We start from the raw sequence: 22,217 nt of genomic DNA, 5'->3' as shown, positions 1-22,217 counted from the left end.
ACATAAATATATGCGTTGACTGAGGTAGAACAAAGGCACAATATCGCCCAAACGACAAAGAGATGTTTTGGCAACGATATCCATGCTCCATCTTGAGCCTTAATTGCTATAAAGTGCGGCATTTGAAGTGTAGGCCGGGGCTACACGGAAGAGGTGCCGATGCTGGGGCGGCTTCTTGCCCAATTGGATTCGCTCTGTACCGAAACCCGGAAAGATACCTTAACGTATACCCAAAATGGATAACTAGCGCGCCTAACGCTTGGTATCCGTAATTTCGATACTCGATTAGGATAAAATTTCCTGGTAGACCGCCAGATCTATGCGCCCATCTATATGGCTCGGCTCGGAACGGAGGTGACTCGCAAAAGAGAAATTCTAATCAAGGTAATTTCTGGCTGTCAAATTAATAGGCGGCCCACTTGCCAACTGAGAGTTGCAAATATAAGTTCTTGGAGCTGTTCTGGTGGGCGACGGCTTACAACTTCATTTACCTCCTCCTCATTTCCTTATTCTAGAGCGTCGCCGCTCCATCGAGTGACGCGAAAACCTCGAACAGATTAGAACACAGACTTTTGGGCCACGGCTTCTAGATTATGGCCCCGAACAACACGTCATATTTAATTGTCGGCGCCGGCGTGTTCGGTGTATCGACCGCCTACCACCTGATTCAGAAGTACCCCAATGCGACCGTAACTTTGGTGGACCGAGATGCATACGATGCCGAGTCTCGTGTGGCCGCCTCATGGGATTGGAACAAAGTCGTTCGCGCAGACTATGATGACATGACATATTGCAAATTAGCTCTCGAAGCGCAGGAAATCTTCAAGTCCGATCCACTTTGGCAACCATACTTTCATCAGACGGGTGTCTACTGGACATGCCGCAGCGACTATGCGCAAAACGTCATCACCAATCACAAGAAGCTTGGCCGCAACGACGATATCATTGCCCTTCCGGTCGCCGAAGCTCGAAAGCTATATAACGGAATTTTTGACAATGCGGATTATACTGGGGTCAAAGAGGTTCTCATCAATCGGGCCAGTGGCTGGGCTGCTGCTGGAGACGCCCTTCGAGCAGTGACCAAAAAGTGCTTAGATCTGGGAGTCAAGTATGTCAAGGCTGATATTGCGACTTTGGAATTTGATGGTCGCGGCTCTTGCATTGGCGTCAGGACGAGAGATGGAGATGTTCTATCGGCTTCACGGGTCGTAATTGCTGCCGGAGCGTTCACTCCCACCCTGTTGGAATGGAGCGCTGCGAAGAGCGGCAACGGAGGTCTAAGAGCCGGTGATCGTATCTTGGCCGCTGGTATCACGACAGGAATGGCACAGCTTGACAAGGAGCAATATGAACGGTTCAAGGATATGCCTGTTGGCTTCCAAGGCTATACACCGGAAGAGGGTAAGTTGCCATCATTCGAAACACGCCTGTGAACCAACTAAGAATATCTCAGGCAAGCCCTTCATTGGCACCATTCCTCCGACTAAGGATGGAGAGTTGAAATGGTGGGGTTCCAAGATTTTTACAAACACTCGCGAGGTTCTACCAGGCCGCCACATCTCCTCTCCCCCTCCCACGCACGATTACAACCAATGGAAGGTTCCCGGACCTCTGAAGCAAGATATTGTCGAGTCAAGAAACTTGTGGTATGGGCCTAAGAGCGCTGAATGGAAGATGACGAAGCATCGAATTTGCTGGTTTGTACTCCTTTTGATTGTGACCTTCGAGAAAATATCAGGTCTAATAATCCCCAGGGACGCTTTTACCACCTCTGCCGACTTTATAATTTCTCCTCATCCCGCCTCCAAAGGGCTATATGTGGCAACCTGCGGCTCATTCCACGGATACAAGTTCTTCCCTGTGCTTGGAAAATACATCCTTCAAATGATTGAAGGTGAGCTGGAACCGGAGCTGGTTGAGAAATGGGCATGGGACCGACAGCGCCCTGATTCATCCCAAAATGTTGAATATCCGAACGCGGAGATGAAGCATCTTCTGGAGCCCCCAGCGAAGCTCTAGTGAAGAGACAAAATCACTTCTGAGTATTATGCCACGAGAACAAGATCACGGTAAACATGTGTCACGTAATATCATAACCTAACGATAGGATGGGATCCCCATGCCAACAATGGGATATGAATACCATTGGAACAATAGGAGAGACTGGATGTATAACGAAACACCCTTAAACACATGTATGTGGTTCTTTGCGGTCAATTATACTTTGTCACTCGGATCTATTGTTGATCTACTTCACTGTTCGATATCGAGCCAAACATCCTATAAGTAGGGGAGCTCTTAGCACCCCAAGGGCCCGGCTCCGTGTATAGCATTGTACGTAACGGGACGGTTGTGAACAAGATTCAAGGCCTGAATACTTAAAGCAAGTATCACGCCGAAGACTCCGTTTCACCGCGCTCTGCCAGTAGTGTGTAACACCAGTCTGTTATAGATTCAAGTGTTTGCTAGGAAGCATCTAGGAAATTTTAAATGAGCTCATTACGAAGTGTGTGGCTCCCGTCAGCGAGCAATGGTTTCTATGGCGCCTTGTTTATTGCAGCTCTAGAACTGAGGCCACTTGCAAAAAGCCTGAAGTGTATACCTAGAGTTACTGTTTTCTTTGTTCTCTCACATCAACCCCATGGAACTAGACTCATTAAATACTCAAAGAGGTTATGATCCCTAGCCTCGGTCTTGATTGTTACTAAAGTCCTTGTTGAATTCATTCCTAACGAAAAATCTTCCACAGCAGACCCATCCCTCAAAAGACAGCTGAACTCCCCGCTTCGGGAAAGGGGCCGTCGTATCCTCCTAAATAGTTTTTGGCAGTGATTCATATATCATGAATGAGGCAAATTGTAATTTCAGGCACGCTGCTGCAAATTCTTGCGAAAGCCTAATGCTTTCAGCTATACGTCCTTTGTTTGATCAGGTTTGAGTCTTGATCTGTAATATCGGTTGTCCCAGAAGATCCATGTCGATCTAACCAAGGCCATTCCCAGGGCCCAATCTGTGACTAACTCTGCCATTTGGCTCCATTCTGGAATCTCGAATCTCCGAGATAGCGGGATTTGTCCATTCAACAAAAAGGTCTACAGCACGCAGACGATCGGGGAGAGTCGAAGCCGCTAGCTGCAGGCTTTGTGCTGTCGTCAAAGCGCAGCCCCAAGTATCGTCGATGGTGATCATCATATTAAGCGCAACAGCAGCATCCCGGATTGTTCGCGCCTTAGCAACTTTCTTGTTCCATTTGCAACTTATATACATACCAGGCTTTATATAGGATACCATACTATGCATCATCGAAAAGTCACTGGTTACAAAGCGGGTATCCCAAAGCGGCCAACAGATACTAGTGAGGCAGTCAGGAAAAATAAGATTCCGCCGCGCCCGCTGTACCCGCTTGCCACCGACACTGACCAGCACGTTCCTAAACTTCACCATCCATTACATACATTGTAGAAAATTCCCGTCATGTCTCAAGCCCAGTCATACCGTAAAAGAGTGTCTGTCGCTTGTGATGTTTGCCGAAGGAAAAGAATCAAGGTAAGGGAACTCGTTAGCAGTTAAACTTAATCAATTGGTACCAAAGCTATGAGCTTCTATGAGCTCTAACGTTCGATATTGATTTAGTGTGATGGTGCCAAACCATCCTGTGCTGGATGCTTGGGCCAGGCTGAAAAGTGTGAGTATCAGTATGATAAGGAGAAACGCAAGTAAGCATAATTTCGGTTATATTCCTCGTCACTCTGTCGTTGACTCGAATCAAGGCCACCAACCAAGCAGCACATACAAGCACTGCAGGCTCGTATTGAATTTCTGGAGTCACAATTAGCCCAATATCAGCACAAAGAAGGGAAGACTCTTACTACCTCAACTCACCAAATGTTAGACCGAGATGAAACATTTGGGAGTAAAGAACCTTCTGGCACTCAGCCTCGATCCCTAGACCCGATTGACGATATCACTGATCTTCTTGGGGGCCTAAGCATTGGGGAAGGCGATCAGCTGCGATACTTTGGATCGCGGAGCAATCTCAGCTTCGTGGAACGGCAGGGCACAAAACACACTACCTTTCGTCAAAATTCACATCAGCCATTACAGCGTATCGATATGAATGCCCAAATCCAGGAAGAACTCCTTGATATTTACTGGAAGTGGCAGAACCCTTGGCAGTACCTTGTTTATCAAAAGATGTTTCTCAGGGGTCTGGAAAACCAAATAGACGATGGATACTGTACCCCGTTGCTTCTTTACTCCATGATGGCTTTGGCAGCGAGATACTCTGACAATCCTGAAGTCCGCACTGTTCCCAATGATCCGAGTACCGCAGGTGACGGTTTCTCCCACAAAGCCCGAGCTCTCTTATTCGAAGAGATCAAGGCTCCACGGGTTTCCACAGTAGTGGCCGCTGCACATATATCTCTATATGAAATGGCCAAAGACAATGAACCAGCTGGTTGGATCTACCTCGGTATGTGTACCTCCCAACAAACCCTTCGTTAAAATATCCCCTTTATCTGGTAGCTCATTTCGGACGCAGGAATTGCTATTCGGATGGCGTATAATCTGGGACTACATATTGACCCACATTTGTGGGTTTCTTCGGGATTCATGGCTTCTGAAGATGCTGAGCTGCGGTCAATCGCATGGTGGGGTTGTTATATAATTGAAAAGTAAGCGTGCAGTTTACTCACGTGTTAACAACGCTCTAACGGACAAGATTGTTTACTGTCGGCATTGGTCGACCAAGTATCATTCATGAGCGCGATATACAGGTCAATTTCCCATCCAATCTAGCCGATGTTGAATATGGCCAATGGAACGGAGACTCGATGCCCTCGATAGACCGTTCACCTTTATCCTACTCTATCACTACTTTTCATAATACATGTCGACTTTTACGCTTAGCAACACGTCCACTAGATGACATGTAAGAACTCTATCATTTTATTCTTTCGACTCTTGGCCGCTTCGGTCAAACCGCTCATGTTCGCCTATAGATATACCCCTGAACAATTTGTTACCTCGGCCGAGAAGAAGAGTATTATGACAAAAACAAATATAGCGTTAACATCTTTTTATAACAACTTACCAAGTGTTCTTCGTCTGCCACCGACTTCGTCAAGGCCGTTGCCGCCGCATATGTATTGTTTCCAGTACGTGCCATGACCGACGTTGAAAAGTCCTCAATACTGACTGATTATCCTTCAGCATGCACTTTTACACTTTGGTCATCCTTCTCCATCGACCATTCATCATTATACCCAGCAACGCCCGCCCTCCTCAGCGCTCCATGAATGGAGCTGTCTCTACTAGCCTGGAAACATGCACAAAAGCCGCAGAAAAGGTAACAGTTCTGCTTAGGGCTTACGCTAAATTCTTTACTTTGGTAAAGACCGCCCCATTCGTCGCAATTTCAAGTTAACGGAACTAGTACTAATATTCTTTATTACCAGAGGAAAATATCGATATCCGTAGTCGACCCCGCCCGTACCGCCGCATTCATCCATCTATTCAACAGTACCTCCAAAGACCACCAGATCCGGGATAAATCCAGACAGCTTTTTCTCGAAACGCTCCGATATCTAGAGCAAATGAGCATCGCCTGGGGCTGGGCAAAACGTTCAGTGAGGGCACTTGGCATGATTGCACGAAAATGGAGGGTGCATGATATTCTGAACAACCAGGACTCATCGTCTGTCGAACCATCTCTTGCACATCAGGATGAACACCAGGGCCGTGATTCAGAGCTTGCAGGTGACTTTGATTCATGGCTACAGGGCCCATTTGACTTACCCTCGGCAATTCAGGTCATAGACAATAACAATTCCTCGCTAGGAGAGGGCTTCAATTTGGAGCAGGAATTATTTCATCTTCAAGACTTTTTGTCTGTAGGTGATGATGCATATTCGTCAAGCTCCTTTTTGAACACCGATTGGGAGCATGAACTTGGTCTCTGACGTTTGAGGGACTTCTGTCTGGATCGTCTATGGACCTTATCAGTAATTTGAATGAAGGCATTGTGCAATGGAGTTTTCAAAGCATAGAAGGGGGACAGTGTATTGTATTTATTACGCCATCGGAATACCCATCCAATTACTACTGCGTTTATTATATTCGTAGATTATTGTATGCTTTATACGTAACGCTAGTAATATTGAGATTTCAGGAAATTTTGAATATTCCGAGACTTGAGACCATGTAGTATATAGAAAGCGTGTTCCTTGGCTACGCAGCTCCGCGTTACACATAGCAGCCAGCCCTAATCATGAGACATCTGCCCACCTTCAGACTATAAGTTCGTTTTACAACTGAATTAAGCATCATTAATCAAAGCCCCTGTATCCAACAAAGACTGAACAAAAGAAGTAACCGCACGAACAGCAATCACCGCAATCCTATCCCCATCGCCCGCATCAGGATCAAAAGAACAGACAGTCAAAGACCTAGGCGTACTCCTCCTAGGCACAAGATCCATACAACCCAACAATTCGGACTCAAATAATCCCCCGGGAGAAGGATAATCATTAACCTTCCCATATGACTCGTCCAATACATCCAAATCCAAATGCACCAAAGCCGGATCATACGACTTTGCTTCCAACTGCTTACTCAACTCACCCACAAAATCAACCTTACGCTCGGTTTCACCCCATATAGCAACCATCCCCGCATCAATTACCCTCTGACGCTGAACATCACTTTGGTCCCGTAGCCCACAGTACAAAAAGTTACCATCATACGTGAAAGGCTTGAACCCCGGAACTGTCCTCGTAAGAGTCTTCCAGCTCTCGCCACGGAGCATGGAAAGTCCCATCGCGTCGAGATAGCCGTTCTCGTTGACATCCGGTGAGTCTAGATCACCGTGAGCGTCGAAGTAGATGAATTTCAGATCATCGGTGTTGAGACCGCAGGCAACACCGGCGCTTGCCATGCAGTTGCCTGATAGGATGATAGGGAAGGTATTGTTCTCCACGGCTTGGGTGACGGCCGTAGATGTGCGTCGGAGGAGCTCGAAGCTGCGACCAATTTCGCCTTCGAATTCGTCGACACGGTCGAGTTCGATGAAGTTGACTTTTACGCCTAGGTCTTCGAGGGCTTGGATGATTCCGTGTTGGCGGATGCGGTGGGGGCCGTTGCCGACTCGGTGGTCGCGGATGCCGACGTGGTAGGGTGAGAAGATGATGGTGATGGCGTTGGCGGGCATTATGGTGATGCTTCAACTCGTTGTCGTTTACCGAAGACAAGGAATTTGGGGGGGGGTGTATTTTTGAGTCTTGCATTGTTAGTTGGAGGGTTACATCCCTATATAGTGGTTGGTGCTGGATGCAAGTGGGGAAGAGGCTTTGTATCGAGACTGTAAGTTTAAATACGGATGCTCAGCTGTAAAATCGATATAAACAGATTGCCAATCATTTGGTCTACTAATACACTTCCATACTAGAATAATAGTCACCCAAATAAATAAAGGTGCAAGCCTGGTGCACGTGGTAGAATTTAAAAGCTTTTTAAATGGTTTTGATATTTGGAGGGGGTTGTATAGAATCCTTATGTTTCTCTTACACTTACTTGTAAAAATTGTACCTTTCATGAAAACATGTTTTCACAACGGTGGCCCACACGGAAAGGCATTATCCAGGCGAATGACATTGCAACATCAAACTCGTTCACGACTGATTCCGCAAATGATCCTCCAACGACTAGTATGCAAACGATATTGAATTGTTCGATTCAAATACCATTGGTGGAATTTAGTGTACCGAGAATAAGGACACAAAAAAAGTTGGAATTATCCTAGTGAACGCTCCAACCCTAATTTTGTGTTGAGAAGACGGACACCCTGTTTCAAGGACATATACAATAGCTTACTACTGTGGCATTCATTATTACTGCTATTTAACACAGTCCCTGGTATTTAACTTGATCAATATAATTCGTTAATGTAATAGATTGTAGCATTATCATGACAATCGTGTCCCTGGATCCACACCAAACAATACGAATTCGCTAACTTCTTCGCGCTTCTATATTGTCTGCCACCGCCCACCAGGCCTACTAATGACCGAGTCCCAATTGTCGCGTGTTTTGGATTGCCGTTCGAGACTGTTGAACATATAATCAACCCTGACGTCATGAAGCGCGAGAATAGCATCTATACAATCCTTCGGAAATAATTATACAATCCTTATATGACTCTTGTTCAAACACTCAGGCTTCCTGGCTCCTAGGCCATTTGCAAGTTACTATATACTATTTAGCTCGGCTGAGCAGCTGCAAAGCTTCGCTTCCGTCGCCCTGAGTGTCGTATGCATCAGTTTTAGCTCCTGAACAGAAGATAGACCACATCAATTTTCAAACTTGCAATGTCCCTTCGGGCTTTGGCAGCGTACAAGTGCTGGTTTGGGTTGACCTGATGGATCAGAAGTCAAACTATTCGACTAAAAGAACATACACGGAATACCTCAGAATCCAGCTAGGGTCTCGGGTTATCATGGAATTATAGTAGCAGAAGAGGGTCAACAATAAGTCTCTCAACAGATCAAGTGACCGACTTGCTCCATGTAAGGCTGAGATCACAGAGCTATTTCATTATGACAGCACTTGCTACCGCAGCAGTGATAAGGCTTACACGTCATGCTGGGCACACTTATTCCCTGACTGAGAACTATACCTCTGGTTGCACTGTACGCATAGCCCTGGGGTTGCATATTTGCTGACCAATCACGATCCGATCTGTGGATGGTGGACACCACTCTGTGTCTAGTAGGTGGCCCTATGCGTCTTCCGCATTATGCGCAAGTCTACTCGATTGGAGCGTAGATGCCAAAAGCGCACCGAGTAGGGACTTCTATATTCGGGCCGCTGAGGACCAGAAACTAAGTTAAACTTAAGCTCGGCCCGGTTACGCAACAGCCGGGCCGAGCATATTATTGAATACCATGGCGAGGTTCATGCCAGCCAAAGAACAGAAAGCAGTGCACGCCAGTATGGGTGAATTCGGGAGGACTAGGAACAAAAGAACAAAGAAATCGGATGGTAGGATATCTAGCTTTGCGCTTCTCCAGCTGGGGACGTCGCGATCAGGCCTGGAACATGTCCCTGAATGGATCGAATAAACCGTTGAGCTAGCCTTTCAACGTCACTGGAAACTTTGCCTAGCTCGTATCCGCATAGATTGGCTTTTGTCGACCTCTCATCTCAGGTTTGTGGCAAGATATGCTTCTCACAAATGGGCCAGACTATTACATTGACATGGCTGTGCTTCTGTTTCAACGTGAAATGATCGGTCATCAATAGATGAATGAGCTTGCAATTGACATGAAACTGGGCCTCTGTTTATCAGTTGGAAGTTAATCACCTGGCCAGCCACTTAATCCATGTTTTGAAGGCTTGTATTCGCCTTATGTAGACACCAGCCGGTATGAATGTCACCTCTCACAAGTGGTACAGGCGGCCCTATATCGGCCCGAGCATACAACAACCCGAATAACCATTTCGATAAGTTCGCCAGAAATATACCTGGGAGATGGTCCATCCAATCACTCGCAGCCTTAACTGGTGGCTGATTATTATCTCCCCCGCATTCGATTATCGCTGCTCCCCGCATCGGCCTTACAATCCATAAACCTGGGGAAATTGTGGAGAACGCGTGGTGCTATACATCATTGAGTCGATGTTGGCCCAATCTGGACTCGTATCCCTGGTGTTCAGTAATTAGACAAATGCCGCATTCTATCAGCTGAGCTGGTGTGTGCGAAATGTGGCTTGCCACGCATCGCGGGGGCAAGCGCGGTGATTCGTATTGCATTGTGGGAGGTTTCATTGATATATGGCTGCAGCCTGCTTCGATTTTTTCTTGAAAACCAATCTATCGGAAATTTTTATGCTCTTTTGAAATATATGCCGTCAGCCATGTCATCTACGGACATTGAAAAGCCCCCTAGTGTCGAACGGATCGAGGATATCGATAAGCCTGAAATCCATGATGTGGACTACGATGAGGAGTTCACGCCTGCAGAGCAGCGCAGGATCATCCATCGGGTCGATCGTCGCTTGGTGACTATGGCTGGTTTGGCGTATTGCATTTCGCTTATGGATAGGACGAATCTTAGCATGGCTGCGGTTGCAGGGTAGGTTTCCTTTCAGCTTATAATAGATAGTTGGTCTGTGTTGTGTCAAATCGGCTGTTGACTCGAGGGCAGTATGACAAAAGACTTGCAACTTGGGGTTGGGACTCGCTATGTGAGTTATACACTTTCTGTGTTATGGGATGTAATTGCTGACAAGGGACAGTCTGTCGTGATCCTCGTTTTCTTTATACCCTACGTGGTCTTCCAACCTCCGATGACGGTGATTATCCGGAAGGTGGGCCCGACTCTGTTTCTGGGCACTCTGGTCATATCGTGGGGAGCAATTCTCGTTGTACGTTGAGTCCATGCTCTCGATCCTTTCTAAAGTTGCGGTCTGACGATGACTGCTATAGGGAATGGGCTTTGTCAAGAACTGGAAGCAAATGGTCGCAATCCGTGTGCTCCTTGGTGCACTAGAAGCAGGTGAGTGTGGCTTCGTGTAACACAATTAATTGCCCTGTCAGCGAAGAAATCTGGCTCAATTGGCACCTCGCAGGTTACTTTCCCGGCTGCGTGTACCTCCTGTCAAGTTGGTACGCCCGATGTAAGTGGCGCACACCAACATTCATGTATCCTGACTGACAAAACAGATGACATCCAAAAGCGATACTCGGTCTTTTACCTTATCGGCTGTGTAGCATCAGCACTAGCCGGGGTACTTGCCTTTGGTCTGATGCAGATGGGAGGCATCCAGGGCATATCAGGATGGAGATGGATATTCATTATGGAGGGCGTGGTATGTAATTCCTTCGAAAAGGCAACCTAGTGTTAATGATCTCTAGATTACGGGCGCTATCGGACTGTTGACCTTTGTCTTCATGGTTGACTTCCCTGAAAAGGCACACAAGTCTTGGAAGTTTCTGAACGAGAGGGAAAGTGCTTTCATTGTGAGACGCATTAACCGAGACCGTGCCGATGGTAACGAAGAGCCCTTTACATTCAAGCGATTCTTCAGCCCGGCCCTCGACCTGAAGATCTGGGGTTTTGCATTGATTTGTCTGTCAGTTCTTCATGCCTCTCCACTCTTACTGAGGGTTGTTGTCTGACGACAAGCAGGTGCAGCACTACGGTCGCATACGCCATCGCGTATTTCCTGCCCATCATCCTCCAAGAGGGAATGGGCTTCAGCACCGGCGCCTCACAGTGTCTGGTCGCACCTCCCTACGGCTTTGCAGGCATAGTGATGTACACGACAGCCTGGATCAGCGATCGCTATCGTATGCGGGGACCCATCGTGGCGTTTAATGCCGTAGTCGGCATCATCGGCCTTCCCCTGATGGGGTTTGCTAAGGGCAATGCCGCGCGCTACGTGGGGGTGTTTCTGGTGGTCGCCGGGGCGAATTCCAATATCCCCGCTGTCATGGCCTATCAAGCCAACAATATCCGGGGCCAGTGGACGCGCGCGTTCTGCAGCGCGACGCTCATTGGAGTCGGGGCCATTGGGGGGATTGTCAGTAGTCTGGTGTTTCAGTCGAAAGATGCGCCAGAATATCGACCGGGGATATGGACGACTATTGCGTGAGTATTTATAGCTGTTGGTGTGTTTGTTGCACTAAGCTAAGTGTGATACAGGTGCAACCTTATTACGATGATCACGGTGGCTGCACTGAGTGTGTGGTTCCGATATGCGAATAAGCAAGCCGATCGGGGAGAGCGTGTTATTGAGGGGTCCGCCGATTTCCGGTATACTATCTAGGTGGGAGAAAGAAAATTATGTGTGCTTTGGTATGGTGTGGATTTAAGCTGGTTTCTCTGTTGGATGGAAGGCGATATTAGTATGCTATTTGTGTAGTCAAAAACTGGTGATAGCCAATAATGTGGAGCACAATGGAATTTGCCCGTCGGGAAAGCAGCCGGGGTGTTCATGTTCTAGATCGGGAGCTGCACGCTACTATCTATATTCTTGCATAACTGCTTGCACTGTGTAAGCAAGGGATGTGCAACGTCCATGATTATGTCGATGAGGTAAGTCTACACAGTACCAATGAACAGCTGAGACCAGTTGTACACAGTAAGTACAGAGATACAAAATTCACTTGCAGCTGCGCACAGCGCGCAAGGGGAACCCTTACCGACGGGCCCAGCTCCACGGGGAAAGTCATAATTGCATCACCGGGGAACGCTATCGGAGGAGCTCCCACTGCGGAGGAGAGGTTGTTCATCCCATCATCGGCATTTTGTAGGGGGTCAATTGGTGAGGAAATTTGACAGTGGGGCATCTGCTCAGTTAGATATATTTAGGATGTCACAGATTATCTTTAACGATCAGATATTGCGAAGTAACAATGCACAAACTGATCAAAGAGAAGAAATGCACGTATGAATTTCCCGCGGAAAAGGGCAGCTTATCGCGGGCTTATCGCAAATGGCGGGGCTCCATCGCGAGGGACCGGAGCTGTATCCCGCGTTTTGATTGGCCCGGGGCCAGCGTTATCGGCCGGACAGACAGTTTCCCGACGCGAGTATCCGTGGCGCCCGCGGTCGAGGAGGATTAATTATTCTTGCTATCTGCTCCCCTCCAGTCGATTCTTTTCTTTTATCACTCATTGTCGCGAATATTTTCATCTTCTCTTCTCTCCTCTCCTCTCCTCATTCCCTTGACCCTCTTCTACTCAACTGTGTTGCGCTATCTCATGTGCTGAACTCTCGCGCAGCCGGGTCTATACCTCCCCCTGCCCTATACTCCCTTTCTACCACCCACCCACCTACCTACCGTCCACCATTCTTGAAATCGTTGGACCTGCTCAATTGTAGGTATGGCTGCATCCTTGTGCGCTCTGCGTGGCACTCGCCAGCTGGCGCTGCGCTCACGATTGCGCGCTGCTCCCTCGCCAATTGCGGTGCGGAGAGCCTCCCCCTTGATCCGCTCCCTTCACACCACCACACAGCAGTCGCCCTCCGCACGACGGCCCGTATACACCAGCTCCGTCGCGGATCATGGCGTGCCTCATCCCCCGGATCTTTTTCAACCCCTCGATACCTTCCCCAGACGTCATATTGGCCCCTCTCCCGATGCCGCCAAGGAGATGCTTGCCACCTTGGATCCTCCGGTAGCATCGCTCGATGAGTTCGTCAAGCAGGTGCTGCCGGCGGATATCCTGTCCGAGAAGGACTTGAAGGTGTCTGCTCCGCACTCCACTGCCAATCTTCCCCACAGCAGCGTGCACGGGGGCTTGGGCGAGACGGATATGCTGAAGCTCTTGGATACCTACCGCAAGCAAATCGACGTTTCGGGCAAGACATACCTCGGAACGGGCTACTACCCGACCATTGTGCCCCCGGTCATCCTCCGCAACGTCCTGGAGAACCCTGCGTGGTACACTAGCTACACTCCCTACCAGCCAGAGATCAGTCAGGGCCGTCTGGAGTCCCTCCTGAACTTCCAGACGCTGACTGCTGATCTCACCGGTCTGCCCTTCGCCAATGCCTCCGTTTTGGACGAAGGTACCGCAGCCGCTGAGGCCATGACCATGTCCTTGGCCACCCTACCCATGTCGAAGCAGAAGAAGGCCGGCAAGTCCTACGTGGTGTCTCACCTCTGCCACCCTCAGACCATTGCAGTGATGCGCTCCCGCGCGGAGGGCTTTGGCATCAACCTGGTGGTCGGCGATATTCTGGCGGATGACTTCAAGCTGGTCAAGGAGCAGGGTGATAAGCTGATTGGTGTTCTGGCTCAGTACCCCGACACCGAGGGTGGTATCTACGACTTCCAGTCCTTGAGTGATACGATCCACGGCAGCGGTGGTACCTTCAGTGTCGCTACCGACCTTCTGGCTTTGACTCTGCTCAAGGCACCTGGCGAGTTCGGTGCCGATATTGCGTTTGGAAGCGCCCAGAGACTGGGTGTGCCCATGGGATACGGTGGTCCTCACGCCGCCTTCTTCGCCTGCGCAGACAAGTACAAGCGTAAGGTTCCCGGCCGTGTTGTGGGTGTTTCCAAGGACCGCCTGGGCAACCGTGCCTTGAGATTGGCTCTGCAAACCCGTGAACAGCATATCCGCCGTGAAAAGGCCACTAGCAACATCTGCACGGCCCAGGCCCTCCTTGCCAACATGACCGCCATGTATGCCGTCTACCACGGACCTGCTGGCTTGAAGGCTATCGCCCAGCGCATCATGTCGATGACCACTACTCTGCAGGCCAAGCTCGCCGGACTGGGCTACAATGTTCCGATCAAGTCGAACAGCGCTGATGGTGGTGCTCTCTTCGACACTGTTGTTGTCGAGCTGTCCGGTGCCCAAGAAACCGATGCCATCATTGCGGCTGCTCGTGAGCAGTCCATCTTCCTCCGCCGGCTGAACGACACCAAGGTCGGAATTTCCCTGGACGAGACTGTCGGCCGTGAGGAGGTGAAGTCTATCCTCCGTGTCTTTGCCGCCCACGCCTCCAAGGCCGAGGTTGGCTTGGAAGAGGATCTGGCTGTTGCTCCTGTTCCTGCCAGCCTGGAACGTACCTCTGCCTATCTGACCCACCCCGTGTTCAACACCCACCACTCGGAAACGGAAATGCTGCGTTACATTCGTCACCTCGAGTCCAAGGATCTGTCCCTGGCACACTCCATGATTCCTCTTGGATCCTGCACCATGAAGCTTAACGCCACCACGGAGATGATCCCGATCTCGTGGCCCGAGTTCTCTCAGATGCACCCGTTCCTGCCGGCTGATGTGGCCAAGGGATACACCCAGATGATCGACGACCTGGAGCAGCAGCTGGCAGACATCACTGGCATGGCCGAAGTCACCGTGCAGCCCAACTCCGGTGCACAGGGTGAGTTCGCTGGCCTGCGTGTCATCAAGAAGTACCAGGAGGCCCACGAAGGCGACAAGCGCAACATTTGCCTGATCCCCGTCTCGGCTCACGGTACCAACCCTGCCAGTGCTGCCATGGCTGGTATGCGCGTGGTGACTATCAAGTGCGACACCAAGACCGGCAACCTGGACCTGGAAGACTTGAAGGCCAAGTGTGAGAAGCACAAGGACGAGCTGGCGGCCGTGATGATCACCTACCCTAGCACCTTCGGTGTGTATGAGCCTGGCATCAAGCAGGCCTGTGAGATTGTCCACCAGCATGGCGGCCAGGTCTACATGGACGGCGCCAACATGAACGCCCAAATCGGTCTGTGCTCTCCTGGCGAGATTGGTGCCGATGTGTGCCACTTGAACCTGCACAAGACCTTCTGTATCCCCCACGGTGGCGGTGGTCCTGGTGTTGGTCCCATTGGTGTGGCCGAGCACCTGCGGCCCTACCTGCCCTCTCACCCGGGCAGCGAGTACCTCCAGTCCAAGCGGACCGAGTCGTCCTCGCCTCCGATCAGTGCCGCTCCTTGGGGTAGCGCTAGCATCCTGCCCATCACCTTCAACTACATCAACATGATGGGCTCCAAGGGCCTTACGCACGCAACTAAGATCACGCTGCTCAACGCCAACTACATTCTGGCCCGTCTCAAGGACCACTACCCTATCCTGTACACCAACGAGAATGGCCGCTGTGCCCACGAGTTCATCCTCGATGTGCGCAAGTTCAAGGACACTTGCGGTGTTGAGGCTATCGATATCGCCAAGCGTCTGCAGGACTACGGCTTCCACGCCCCGACCATGTCGTGGCCCGTGGCCAACACGCTGATGATCGAGCCCACCGAGTCGGAGAACAAGGCAGAGCTTGACCGGTTCTGCGATGCCCTCATCTCCATCCGGGAGGAGATCGCCGCCGTGGAGAGCGGCGCCCAGCCCCAGGAGGGCAATGTGCTGAAGATGGCACCGCACACCCAGCGTGACCTGTTGTCCAGCGAGTGGAACCGGCCGTACACCCGCGAGACCGCGGCGTACCCGTTGCCGTACCTGGTCGAGAAGAAGTTCTGGCCGTCGGTGACTCGTGTCGATGATGGTAAGCACCTATACCACTATTCCCTTGAAGAATTTTGCTAATCTGTTGCAGCATACGGTGACCAGAACCTCTTCTGTACCTGCGGACCGGTGGAGGATAGCGAGTAGATAGTCTATGATACCCATGTGTACGATTGCGTTTGATACCATATTTTTCAACATTCTGGATTGGCATTGCATATTGATACGACGTGCATGACCAGCGATTCAACATTGTCATGATAGACATGGATGGCGTTTTAGAAATTTTAATAAAAACATGAATGTTCCATCAATCAATTTAATCCACCCAATTGCAAACAGACCAAACACTTGATACCCCAGATAGGCAATCCGTATGTTATCGTCGCACTAGCTGTTTTCAGGATCGGAGCCGGCCGAGCAGCCCCCGGAACCGGACGCGACGGGCCTCACTATAAGACGTGCCATCTGCTGGGCTGTTGCCCTTCGTGATTTTTCGGTTTCTGAAGTTTTGGAGCGTTGCGCTTTTACATTGCTGGCGCATAGATAGCTTATTCAATCTCTATCTAGCATTGGGCTCAAGTGCGCGCAGCACCCGCATCACCCCGCGTCAGCTTTGCACTACCCGCGACGCAGATTGGCACATTCCCCACACAAGCTCCTAGCTAGCAGCTGTCAGCTACGAACCTACCTACATACAACACTCTTTCCTGCATTTACAGCAAGCATTGAGCACAGCAACATGTCTCCCAAATACACCCTCTTCGTGGGAACCTTCATCCAGCTCCCCCGCTTCAAGTCCGAAGAGGGCCACCAGCTCGCCATCACCCGCGGCGCGCTCTGGGTGTCCACAGCCGACGGCACAATCGAAGGCTTCGACTGGTCCATTGCCAATGACAGAGACCTGAAGAGATTCCTCCGTCACAAGGGGTGGACTGTCGTGGGTGATAAAGATGGTCACAATAAGAACAAGCACGGGGTGGAAGTGACGTTGGTGGTTGCGCGAGAGGAGGAGAATGAGTTCTTCTTCCCTGGGTTCATCGGTATGCCCCCCCTGCCCTACACATCCCAACTTCCCAGCATACACCACTAACACAGAGAAACATCCAATAGACACTCACATCCACGCCCCCCAGTACCCCAACGCCGGCCTCTTCGGCGACGCCGGCCTCCTCCACTGGCTCAAGAACTATACCTTCCCCATCGAAGCCTCCTTCGGCAGCTCCAAATTCCCCTCCATCCCTCCTCCCAACGCCTACCGCGTCTACAACCAAGTCGTCGCCCGCACCCTCGCAAACGGCACTACCTGCGCCTCCTACTTCGCTACCATCCACGTCCCCGCCACTAACCTCCTCGCCTCCCTCTGCCATGCCCGCGGCCAACGCGCCCTCATCGGCCGCGTCTGCATGGACCGCCCTGAACAATGCCCCGATGACCTCCGCGACGAGTCCCCGGACATCGCCATCGACAAGACCCAAGCCAGTATCGACCACATTCACACCATCGACCCGGAGGGGGCCCTCATCCAGCCGATCGTGACCCCGCGGTTCGCGCCATCATGTACCCCGCGCTCGTTGGGGAAACTGTCCAAGCTAGCGGCCAGCTACTCGCCCCCATTACATATCCAAACCCATCTCGCTGAGAACCTGGACGAGTTGGATCTCGTGAAGAAGCTGTATCCGGAATCGAGGGACTATACCTCCGTGTATAACTACTTTAAACTACTTACCCCGCGCACGATCCTCGCACACTGCGTACATCTCTCCGACGACGAACGCACCATGATCGCCGAGAATGACGCTAAGCTCTCCCACTGCCCCGCGTCCAACTCTGCCCTCGGCTCCGGAATCTGCGAAGTCCGCAAGGCCATCGACTCCGGCATAACAGTGGGATTGGGAACCGACGTAAGCGGCGGATACAGTCCCAGCATACTGGAAACAGTCCGCCAAGCGTGCTTAGTATCGAGGTTGTTGCCGCACATGTCTCGAGCTCAACCTGAAGAAAGAGAGGGTACGCCAGATGATAATGACGACAAAGTCCCTCGCGAAGTCCTCTCCATTGAAGAAGCACTTTACCTCGCCACGCGCGGCGGAGCAGCCGTCGTCGATATGGCGGATCAGATTGGTGGGTTTGATCAGGGGATGGTGTGGGATGCGCAGTTGGTCAAACTGGGGAAGTTTAATCCGGCGGGGAGGTGGGGGAAGACGGGTGGGGTGGAGAGTGCGGTGGATGTGTTCGATGAGGGTCAGAGTTGGAAGGAGAAGGTGCATAAGTGGGTGTGGAATGGGGATAGTCGGAATGTGAGGATGGTGTGGGTTGGGGGGAGATTGGTGCATCGGGTTTGGGAGGAGGGAGAGGATAGAGATGGGAGGGGGAAGGGTGGGTGGGTGAGGTGGGTGATGGGGGCGGTTGGGGTGGGAGCTGTGGGGTGGGTGATTGTTAGGAGGTTGGGGGGAGGTAGATGATCTTTTGTTTGTTGGGTGGGAGGTGTTGGGTATATAAGGTCCGTATATTATCCTATAGATGAACGTGTGGGTGCATTATTTTGTTGGATAGACTAGAGTTTATAATCAATTGTCAACTAGGGCTATTATGAACACTGCATCAAGCTATACTCTACCAACGAGTGCAGTTGCCAACGTATGACAACCTTCACTGAAACAACTCCACACAATCAAAGATCTAATCATATCAGCCATCCCATCCCATACCTGAAAAGAGGGGTGGGAAGGGGGAACTTACAAAATTCGGGCTCAAGAAGTCATCCCCAGAACTCCCCGAAATAACACTAATCGTGATCTACGCTCATCAGCACAGATCTCCACAACTCCCACAACGTATATTCAGGGTAAGGCAACGTACCGTATTCTCCCCCTCCACAATCGTCCCCTCAGGAACCGAAACATCGTAAACATCCCCATACCCTCTATACGCACCACGAGTCACGCCACGAGAGTCCAGATTCGTAGGTGCGGACGGCGCGGATCCTTCGTAGTCGTTGATCTGTTTATATATCTTAGCTATGCTGCACATAAAGGAGGAAGGAAAGAGGAAACCTACCGTAGCTTGAGGCCGTCCACCCGCGAACGACAGCGTAGTTCCGATACGCAGCGTCGCTGCACCAGTCTGGTCAGATGTTGCAGTGAACTTGATGGTTACTGGACTGTTGACGCTCTTGAAAATGGCCATGGGGAAATCAGTCAGGGAGGAGCTGCCAACGGTATAGGTTAGAGGGCCCCAGTCGGACATTCGGGAGTCGGAGGGGTGCATGCGGAGTTGGTTTTCTGCGTTGCGGAAGCCGGTTGGTCTATACCATGATGTGTTAGATGTGTAATTGATGTGTGTGGTAGAAGGGGGAGACTTACTGTCCGTCCCAATCGCCAATCTTGAAAATGGTCGTTCCTGTTTCGACGGAGCCGGAAATGTCCTTGCTTGTGCTCGAGCCGGCGCTGACGGTCACTTCGCTTGTGGCCACGACGTACTCGCCTTGATAATATACCATGGTGTATGTTCCTGGTTTCATGGCGGGGGAGGTGAAGCTGCCGGAGGAGGATGTGTATGTCCAGTATTGGGCGTCATCGTTGTACCTGCCCGGTTAGCTAGGGTTGATGGTTGTGTGGGTGAGAAGGGTGTACCAGTGAACGACCCAGTCGAAGCTCGAGTCAGCGCCTGACGCGGTTCCGGATACGGTTCCCCTGCCTGATTCGGCTACGTAGCCCTCGATGTCGAGGTCCGCGAAGAAGGACGTGTCAATGTCGGTGCTGGGAGTGCCGCTGCGGCTGAAGTACATCGAGTACGGTCCGTGAAGACCCATGCGGTAGGACTCGAGTTGCACGTGGCCCGAGTTCTGTATAGTAAGTAGCTGTAGATTTGAGAATATAGTAGTAAACGTACCATATACCAGTAGAGGGCGTTGTAGTCACCTCCGTTGTTGGAGTTGATGTCCCTGTAGCTGTGAGCATATTCCTTGCGATAGGGAGTATGTGCCTACCTGTGGAAAGGGCCACCGGAAGAGGTCTCGTATTGATTGAGGATCATACAGACGCGGTGCTCATCGCCCGCAATGCCTTAAATAGTCAGCGATAACCCTGTAGATATTCCATTATTTCTTACAGTGTCTCTGATCGTCAATGAAACGCTGGCTGGAGTAGAACTTGCTGCGAGTCTCGCCATCGACGAGGAACTGCCGTGCAATTAGCAACGTCATCGAAATTATGCAAAAGACATACCACGTCAGATCCTTCAATCGCCTCCCCATCGGCGGTGTTGGACACATCGCCGAATGGCTCCTCGTTGGGGAGTACATCTGAGTTGAGTCGAGCAATAAACCGCAATTCACCGATAGATGGCTCTGGTGGATGTTAGAGACTAACGTAGAAAACTTTGACACAATACTCACCCTCGGTAATGTAGGTTGCCATATGAATGATAGGATCCCCATCATGGACAACCATATACTGGGTCAATGTATCCGTTTCGCAGGTCACCTTGATGTAGTCGCCTGCTCCTAATCAGCTTGTCACTCTCGCCGTACTCAAAATCCACTTACCGCTCTTGGTAGCAGAAACTGTCGCAGTTCCAAGACCGGAGCCGATATGGCTACCCTTGCCGGAATACTGCAGCTCTGTGCCATAATGCACGATAGAAGTGATATCGCAACTTCCGCGATCAACTGTAAACACCAACGAGTTGGGAGAATTGGCGTTTATGACATAGGAATCATCGTTGGTCGTTATGCCAAAGTCTGCATTGACGACCCCAGCTGCAAGTGAGAGGAGCGACAGAAGCGACGTTTTGGACAACATCTTGGCGTTTGACATTGTCAGACCAATTCAAAGGTTTTCTTGTCAGTCGCGAGCTAGACACCTTAAATAGCTGTTTCCACAGGAGCACTGCCGAATCTTGAGTACCCATGGAGCCAGAGCCGTCAAGCTAGCGATTCTAATGCATGACCCCTGGTCTAAAGTCTTGGACAATGAGTAGCTTCCACCAATGGCTGGCTTGGCTCCTTCTGCAGCTGACACTGTATCAGACCTCTATTATGAAATCTCGTTTTCTAAGACCACCACGCACATTCAAGATGGCCAAATATAACATCATTGTATGTTACCATCTTTTCTTTCAGCACAGCATGTAGAGAAAAGCATTCTGCGGTCAAAAACTCCCACTGCCTCTGGAAGGGTACAGTCCATGATGTTGTCGATCATTTACCCAAATAATCACTTTAGAGGGCTTTGGACCCCATCCCATGTCTTGGCCAGACTCTTCAGTGGTGGACGGACTCGTTTCTTGGCTGGCGGACGGAGGGAGCTCCGCGCGATATCACCTGGTGTGACTGACTAGCATAAGCGCCAATCCACGAGTCAGAAGTGTCGGTTGCATTCCAGGGGGTTGCCTTCTCTAGGCTCTCTCCTCAATTTAATATATTCTTCGCCAAACCTAGACGGCAGTATGGAAAGCATCCGCACGTGGAACGGATCTTTGTGTCCTCGATATGTACGCGCTCCGCTAGATGCCAAGAGCTCAGGTTGATGCTGAAACGCACCATATGATGTCCGAGACAGCACCGGTGGACCGTACCTCGTCCCGAGCAACGCCGATCTTCTTAAGCGACATTTGCAGGATGCTTGGTAGTGTTTGTGCTATCGTGTATTTCAACGGCCTTTTCCAGCAACGGCTGTTTTGTAGAAATCCATCACGTTGTGTTTGTTTCGAATATTTATAGATGTCAACCCATGGTGCGTTCAGACACTCTTGCAAGTAGCTTAGTCCTGGATAGAAAAGGGATGATTCCAGGTAATACTATGCCTAGATTGCTCGAGCTGTCGTGGATCAGAACACCGTCACATAGCATATGTCAACCGTGCATCAAAGTCTTATATTTCAACGGCTCTCGTGAGATGCATCACACATTGGAAATTTAACCTTAAACTTGGGCTGCATCAGCTTATCGTTGTAAGCAAGGATCTGACGCAAGGGCCTATGTTGCCTCATTTGCTAAATGCTGTGATAATTTAAATCCCCTGTCAGTCAATGAAGATACTGGAGATGGGAGTCAACGGCACTCAGTCACAGCCTCATTTCAACAACAAAGATCTCACAAGAGATCCCATGGTTCCTGAAGCTGCAGACTTCAGTAGATCCTCTAAGATCCTAATTGATGGAGGCGATCGGCCCACCTGTCACAGGAGCTGCAAAAGCATGGGTCGGCAGATGCCGATGGCATGAGGATTTCCGAACG

At 50.4% G+C, this 22,217-nt stretch overlaps 8 protein-coding genes across 8 annotated transcripts; 6 read left to right on the top strand and 2 right to left on the bottom strand.

The window, feature by feature from the left end:
* Positions 1-396: 396 nt before the first annotated feature.
* On the top strand, positions 397-2,214 carry BDQ94DRAFT_184931 (NAD(P)/FAD-dependent oxidoreductase). Its single transcript, XM_026774760.1, has 3 exons — positions 397-1,401; positions 1,454-1,697; positions 1,755-2,214. The coding sequence occupies exons 1-3, from the start codon at positions 594-596 to the stop codon at positions 2,017-2,019; spliced, it is 1,317 nt and encodes a 438-aa protein (XP_026620449.1). The 5' UTR covers positions 397-593; the 3' UTR covers positions 2,020-2,214.
* A 1,260-nt stretch (positions 2,215-3,474) lies between these two features.
* On the top strand, positions 3,475-5,963 carry BDQ94DRAFT_184928 (transcription factor domain-containing protein; the record flags this gene model as incomplete). Its single annotated transcript, XM_026774759.1, has 8 exons — positions 3,475-3,546; positions 3,634-3,716; positions 3,771-4,474; positions 4,544-4,676; positions 4,724-4,933; positions 5,004-5,159; positions 5,215-5,392; positions 5,460-5,963. 8 exons carry the CDS (start codon positions 3,475-3,477, stop codon positions 5,961-5,963), a joined length of 2,040 nt encoding a protein of 679 aa, XP_026620448.1.
* Positions 5,964-6,283: 320 nt separating this feature from the next.
* On the bottom strand, positions 6,284-7,022 carry BDQ94DRAFT_154002 (arginase family protein). Its single transcript, XM_026768229.1, has one exon. It carries the CDS (start codon positions 6,935-6,937, stop codon positions 6,320-6,322), a length of 618 nt encoding a protein of 205 aa, XP_026620447.1. The 5' UTR covers positions 6,938-7,022; the 3' UTR covers positions 6,284-6,319.
* A 2,881-nt stretch (positions 7,023-9,903) lies between these two features.
* Positions 9,904-11,829, top strand: BDQ94DRAFT_163660 (putative phthalate transporter; the record flags this gene model as incomplete). Its single annotated transcript, XM_026769787.1, has 9 exons — positions 9,904-10,133; positions 10,206-10,245; positions 10,297-10,425; positions 10,487-10,556; positions 10,630-10,677; positions 10,724-10,869; positions 10,916-11,133; positions 11,190-11,651; positions 11,706-11,829. The coding sequence occupies 9 exons, from the start codon at positions 9,904-9,906 to the stop codon at positions 11,827-11,829; spliced, it is 1,467 nt and encodes a 488-aa protein (XP_026620446.1).
* Positions 11,830-11,898: 69 nt separating this feature from the next.
* Positions 11,899-12,397, top strand: BDQ94DRAFT_154001 (uncharacterized protein). The gene has a single exon (XM_026768228.1). It carries the CDS (start codon positions 12,069-12,071, stop codon positions 12,339-12,341), a length of 273 nt encoding a protein of 90 aa, XP_026620445.1. The 5' UTR covers positions 11,899-12,068; the 3' UTR covers positions 12,342-12,397.
* A 264-nt stretch (positions 12,398-12,661) lies between these two features.
* BDQ94DRAFT_117163 (glycine decarboxylase subunit P) lies at positions 12,662-16,388 on the top strand. The gene is made up of 2 exons (XM_026763695.1): positions 12,662-16,016; positions 16,068-16,388. Exons 1-2 carry the CDS (start codon positions 12,890-12,892, stop codon positions 16,121-16,123), a joined length of 3,183 nt encoding a protein of 1,060 aa, XP_026620444.1. The 5' UTR covers positions 12,662-12,889; the 3' UTR covers positions 16,124-16,388.
* A 330-nt stretch (positions 16,389-16,718) lies between these two features.
* Positions 16,719-18,441, top strand: BDQ94DRAFT_175671 (chlorohydrolase family protein; the record flags this gene model as incomplete). Its single annotated transcript, XM_026772538.1, has 2 exons — positions 16,719-17,019; positions 17,090-18,441. 2 exons carry the CDS (start codon positions 16,719-16,721, stop codon positions 18,439-18,441), a joined length of 1,653 nt encoding a protein of 550 aa, XP_026620443.1.
* Positions 18,442-18,546: 105 nt separating this feature from the next.
* On the bottom strand, positions 18,547-20,781 carry rglA (putative rhamnogalacturonase B; the record flags this gene model as incomplete). Its single annotated transcript, XM_026769786.1, has 12 exons — positions 18,547-18,585; positions 18,719-18,775; positions 18,839-18,979; positions 19,037-19,283; positions 19,342-19,563; positions 19,612-19,823; positions 19,871-19,922; positions 19,968-20,043; positions 20,090-20,159; positions 20,206-20,327; positions 20,376-20,483; positions 20,526-20,781. The coding sequence occupies 12 exons, from the start codon at positions 20,779-20,781 to the stop codon at positions 18,547-18,549; spliced, it is 1,602 nt and encodes a 533-aa protein (XP_026620442.1).
* Positions 20,782-22,217: the final 1,436 nt, after the last annotated feature.

The sequence above is a fragment of the Aspergillus welwitschiae genome (assembly GCF_003344945.1).
Source record: "Aspergillus welwitschiae strain CBS 139.54b unplaced genomic scaffold BDQ94scaffold_60, whole genome shotgun sequence".
NCBI classification, from domain to species: Eukaryota; Fungi; Ascomycota; class Eurotiomycetes; order Eurotiales; family Aspergillaceae; genus Aspergillus; species Aspergillus welwitschiae.
The sequence above is the reverse complement of the archived record's forward strand: the minus strand, read 5'-3'. Positions and strand labels throughout refer to the sequence as shown.

Excerpts from the sequence above, each read along its gene's own strand:
- BDQ94DRAFT_154002 (XM_026768229.1), bottom strand. The coding sequence starts at position 6,937 with ATGGCAAGCGCCGGTGTTGCCTGCGGTCTCAACACCGATGATCTGAAA.
- BDQ94DRAFT_154001 (XM_026768228.1), top strand. The coding sequence starts at position 12,069 with ATGTGCAACGTCCATGATTATGTCGATGAGGTAAGTCTACACAGTACC.
- BDQ94DRAFT_117163 (XM_026763695.1), top strand. The coding sequence starts at position 12,890 with ATGGCTGCATCCTTGTGCGCTCTGCGTGGCACTCGCCAGCTGGCGCTG. Across the intron at positions 16,017-16,067 it reads GGTGACTCGTGTCGATGATG|CATACGGTGACCAGAACCTC; the intron begins GTAAGCACCTAT and ends AATCTGTTGCAG.
- BDQ94DRAFT_184931 (XM_026774760.1), top strand. The coding sequence starts at position 594 with ATGGCCCCGAACAACACGTCATATTTAATTGTCGGCGCCGGCGTGTTC. Across the intron at positions 1,402-1,453 it reads AGGCTATACACCGGAAGAGG|GCAAGCCCTTCATTGGCACC; the intron begins GTAAGTTGCCAT and ends AGAATATCTCAG. Across the intron at positions 1,698-1,754 it reads ACGAAGCATCGAATTTGCTG|GGACGCTTTTACCACCTCTG; the intron begins GTTTGTACTCCT and ends AATAATCCCCAG.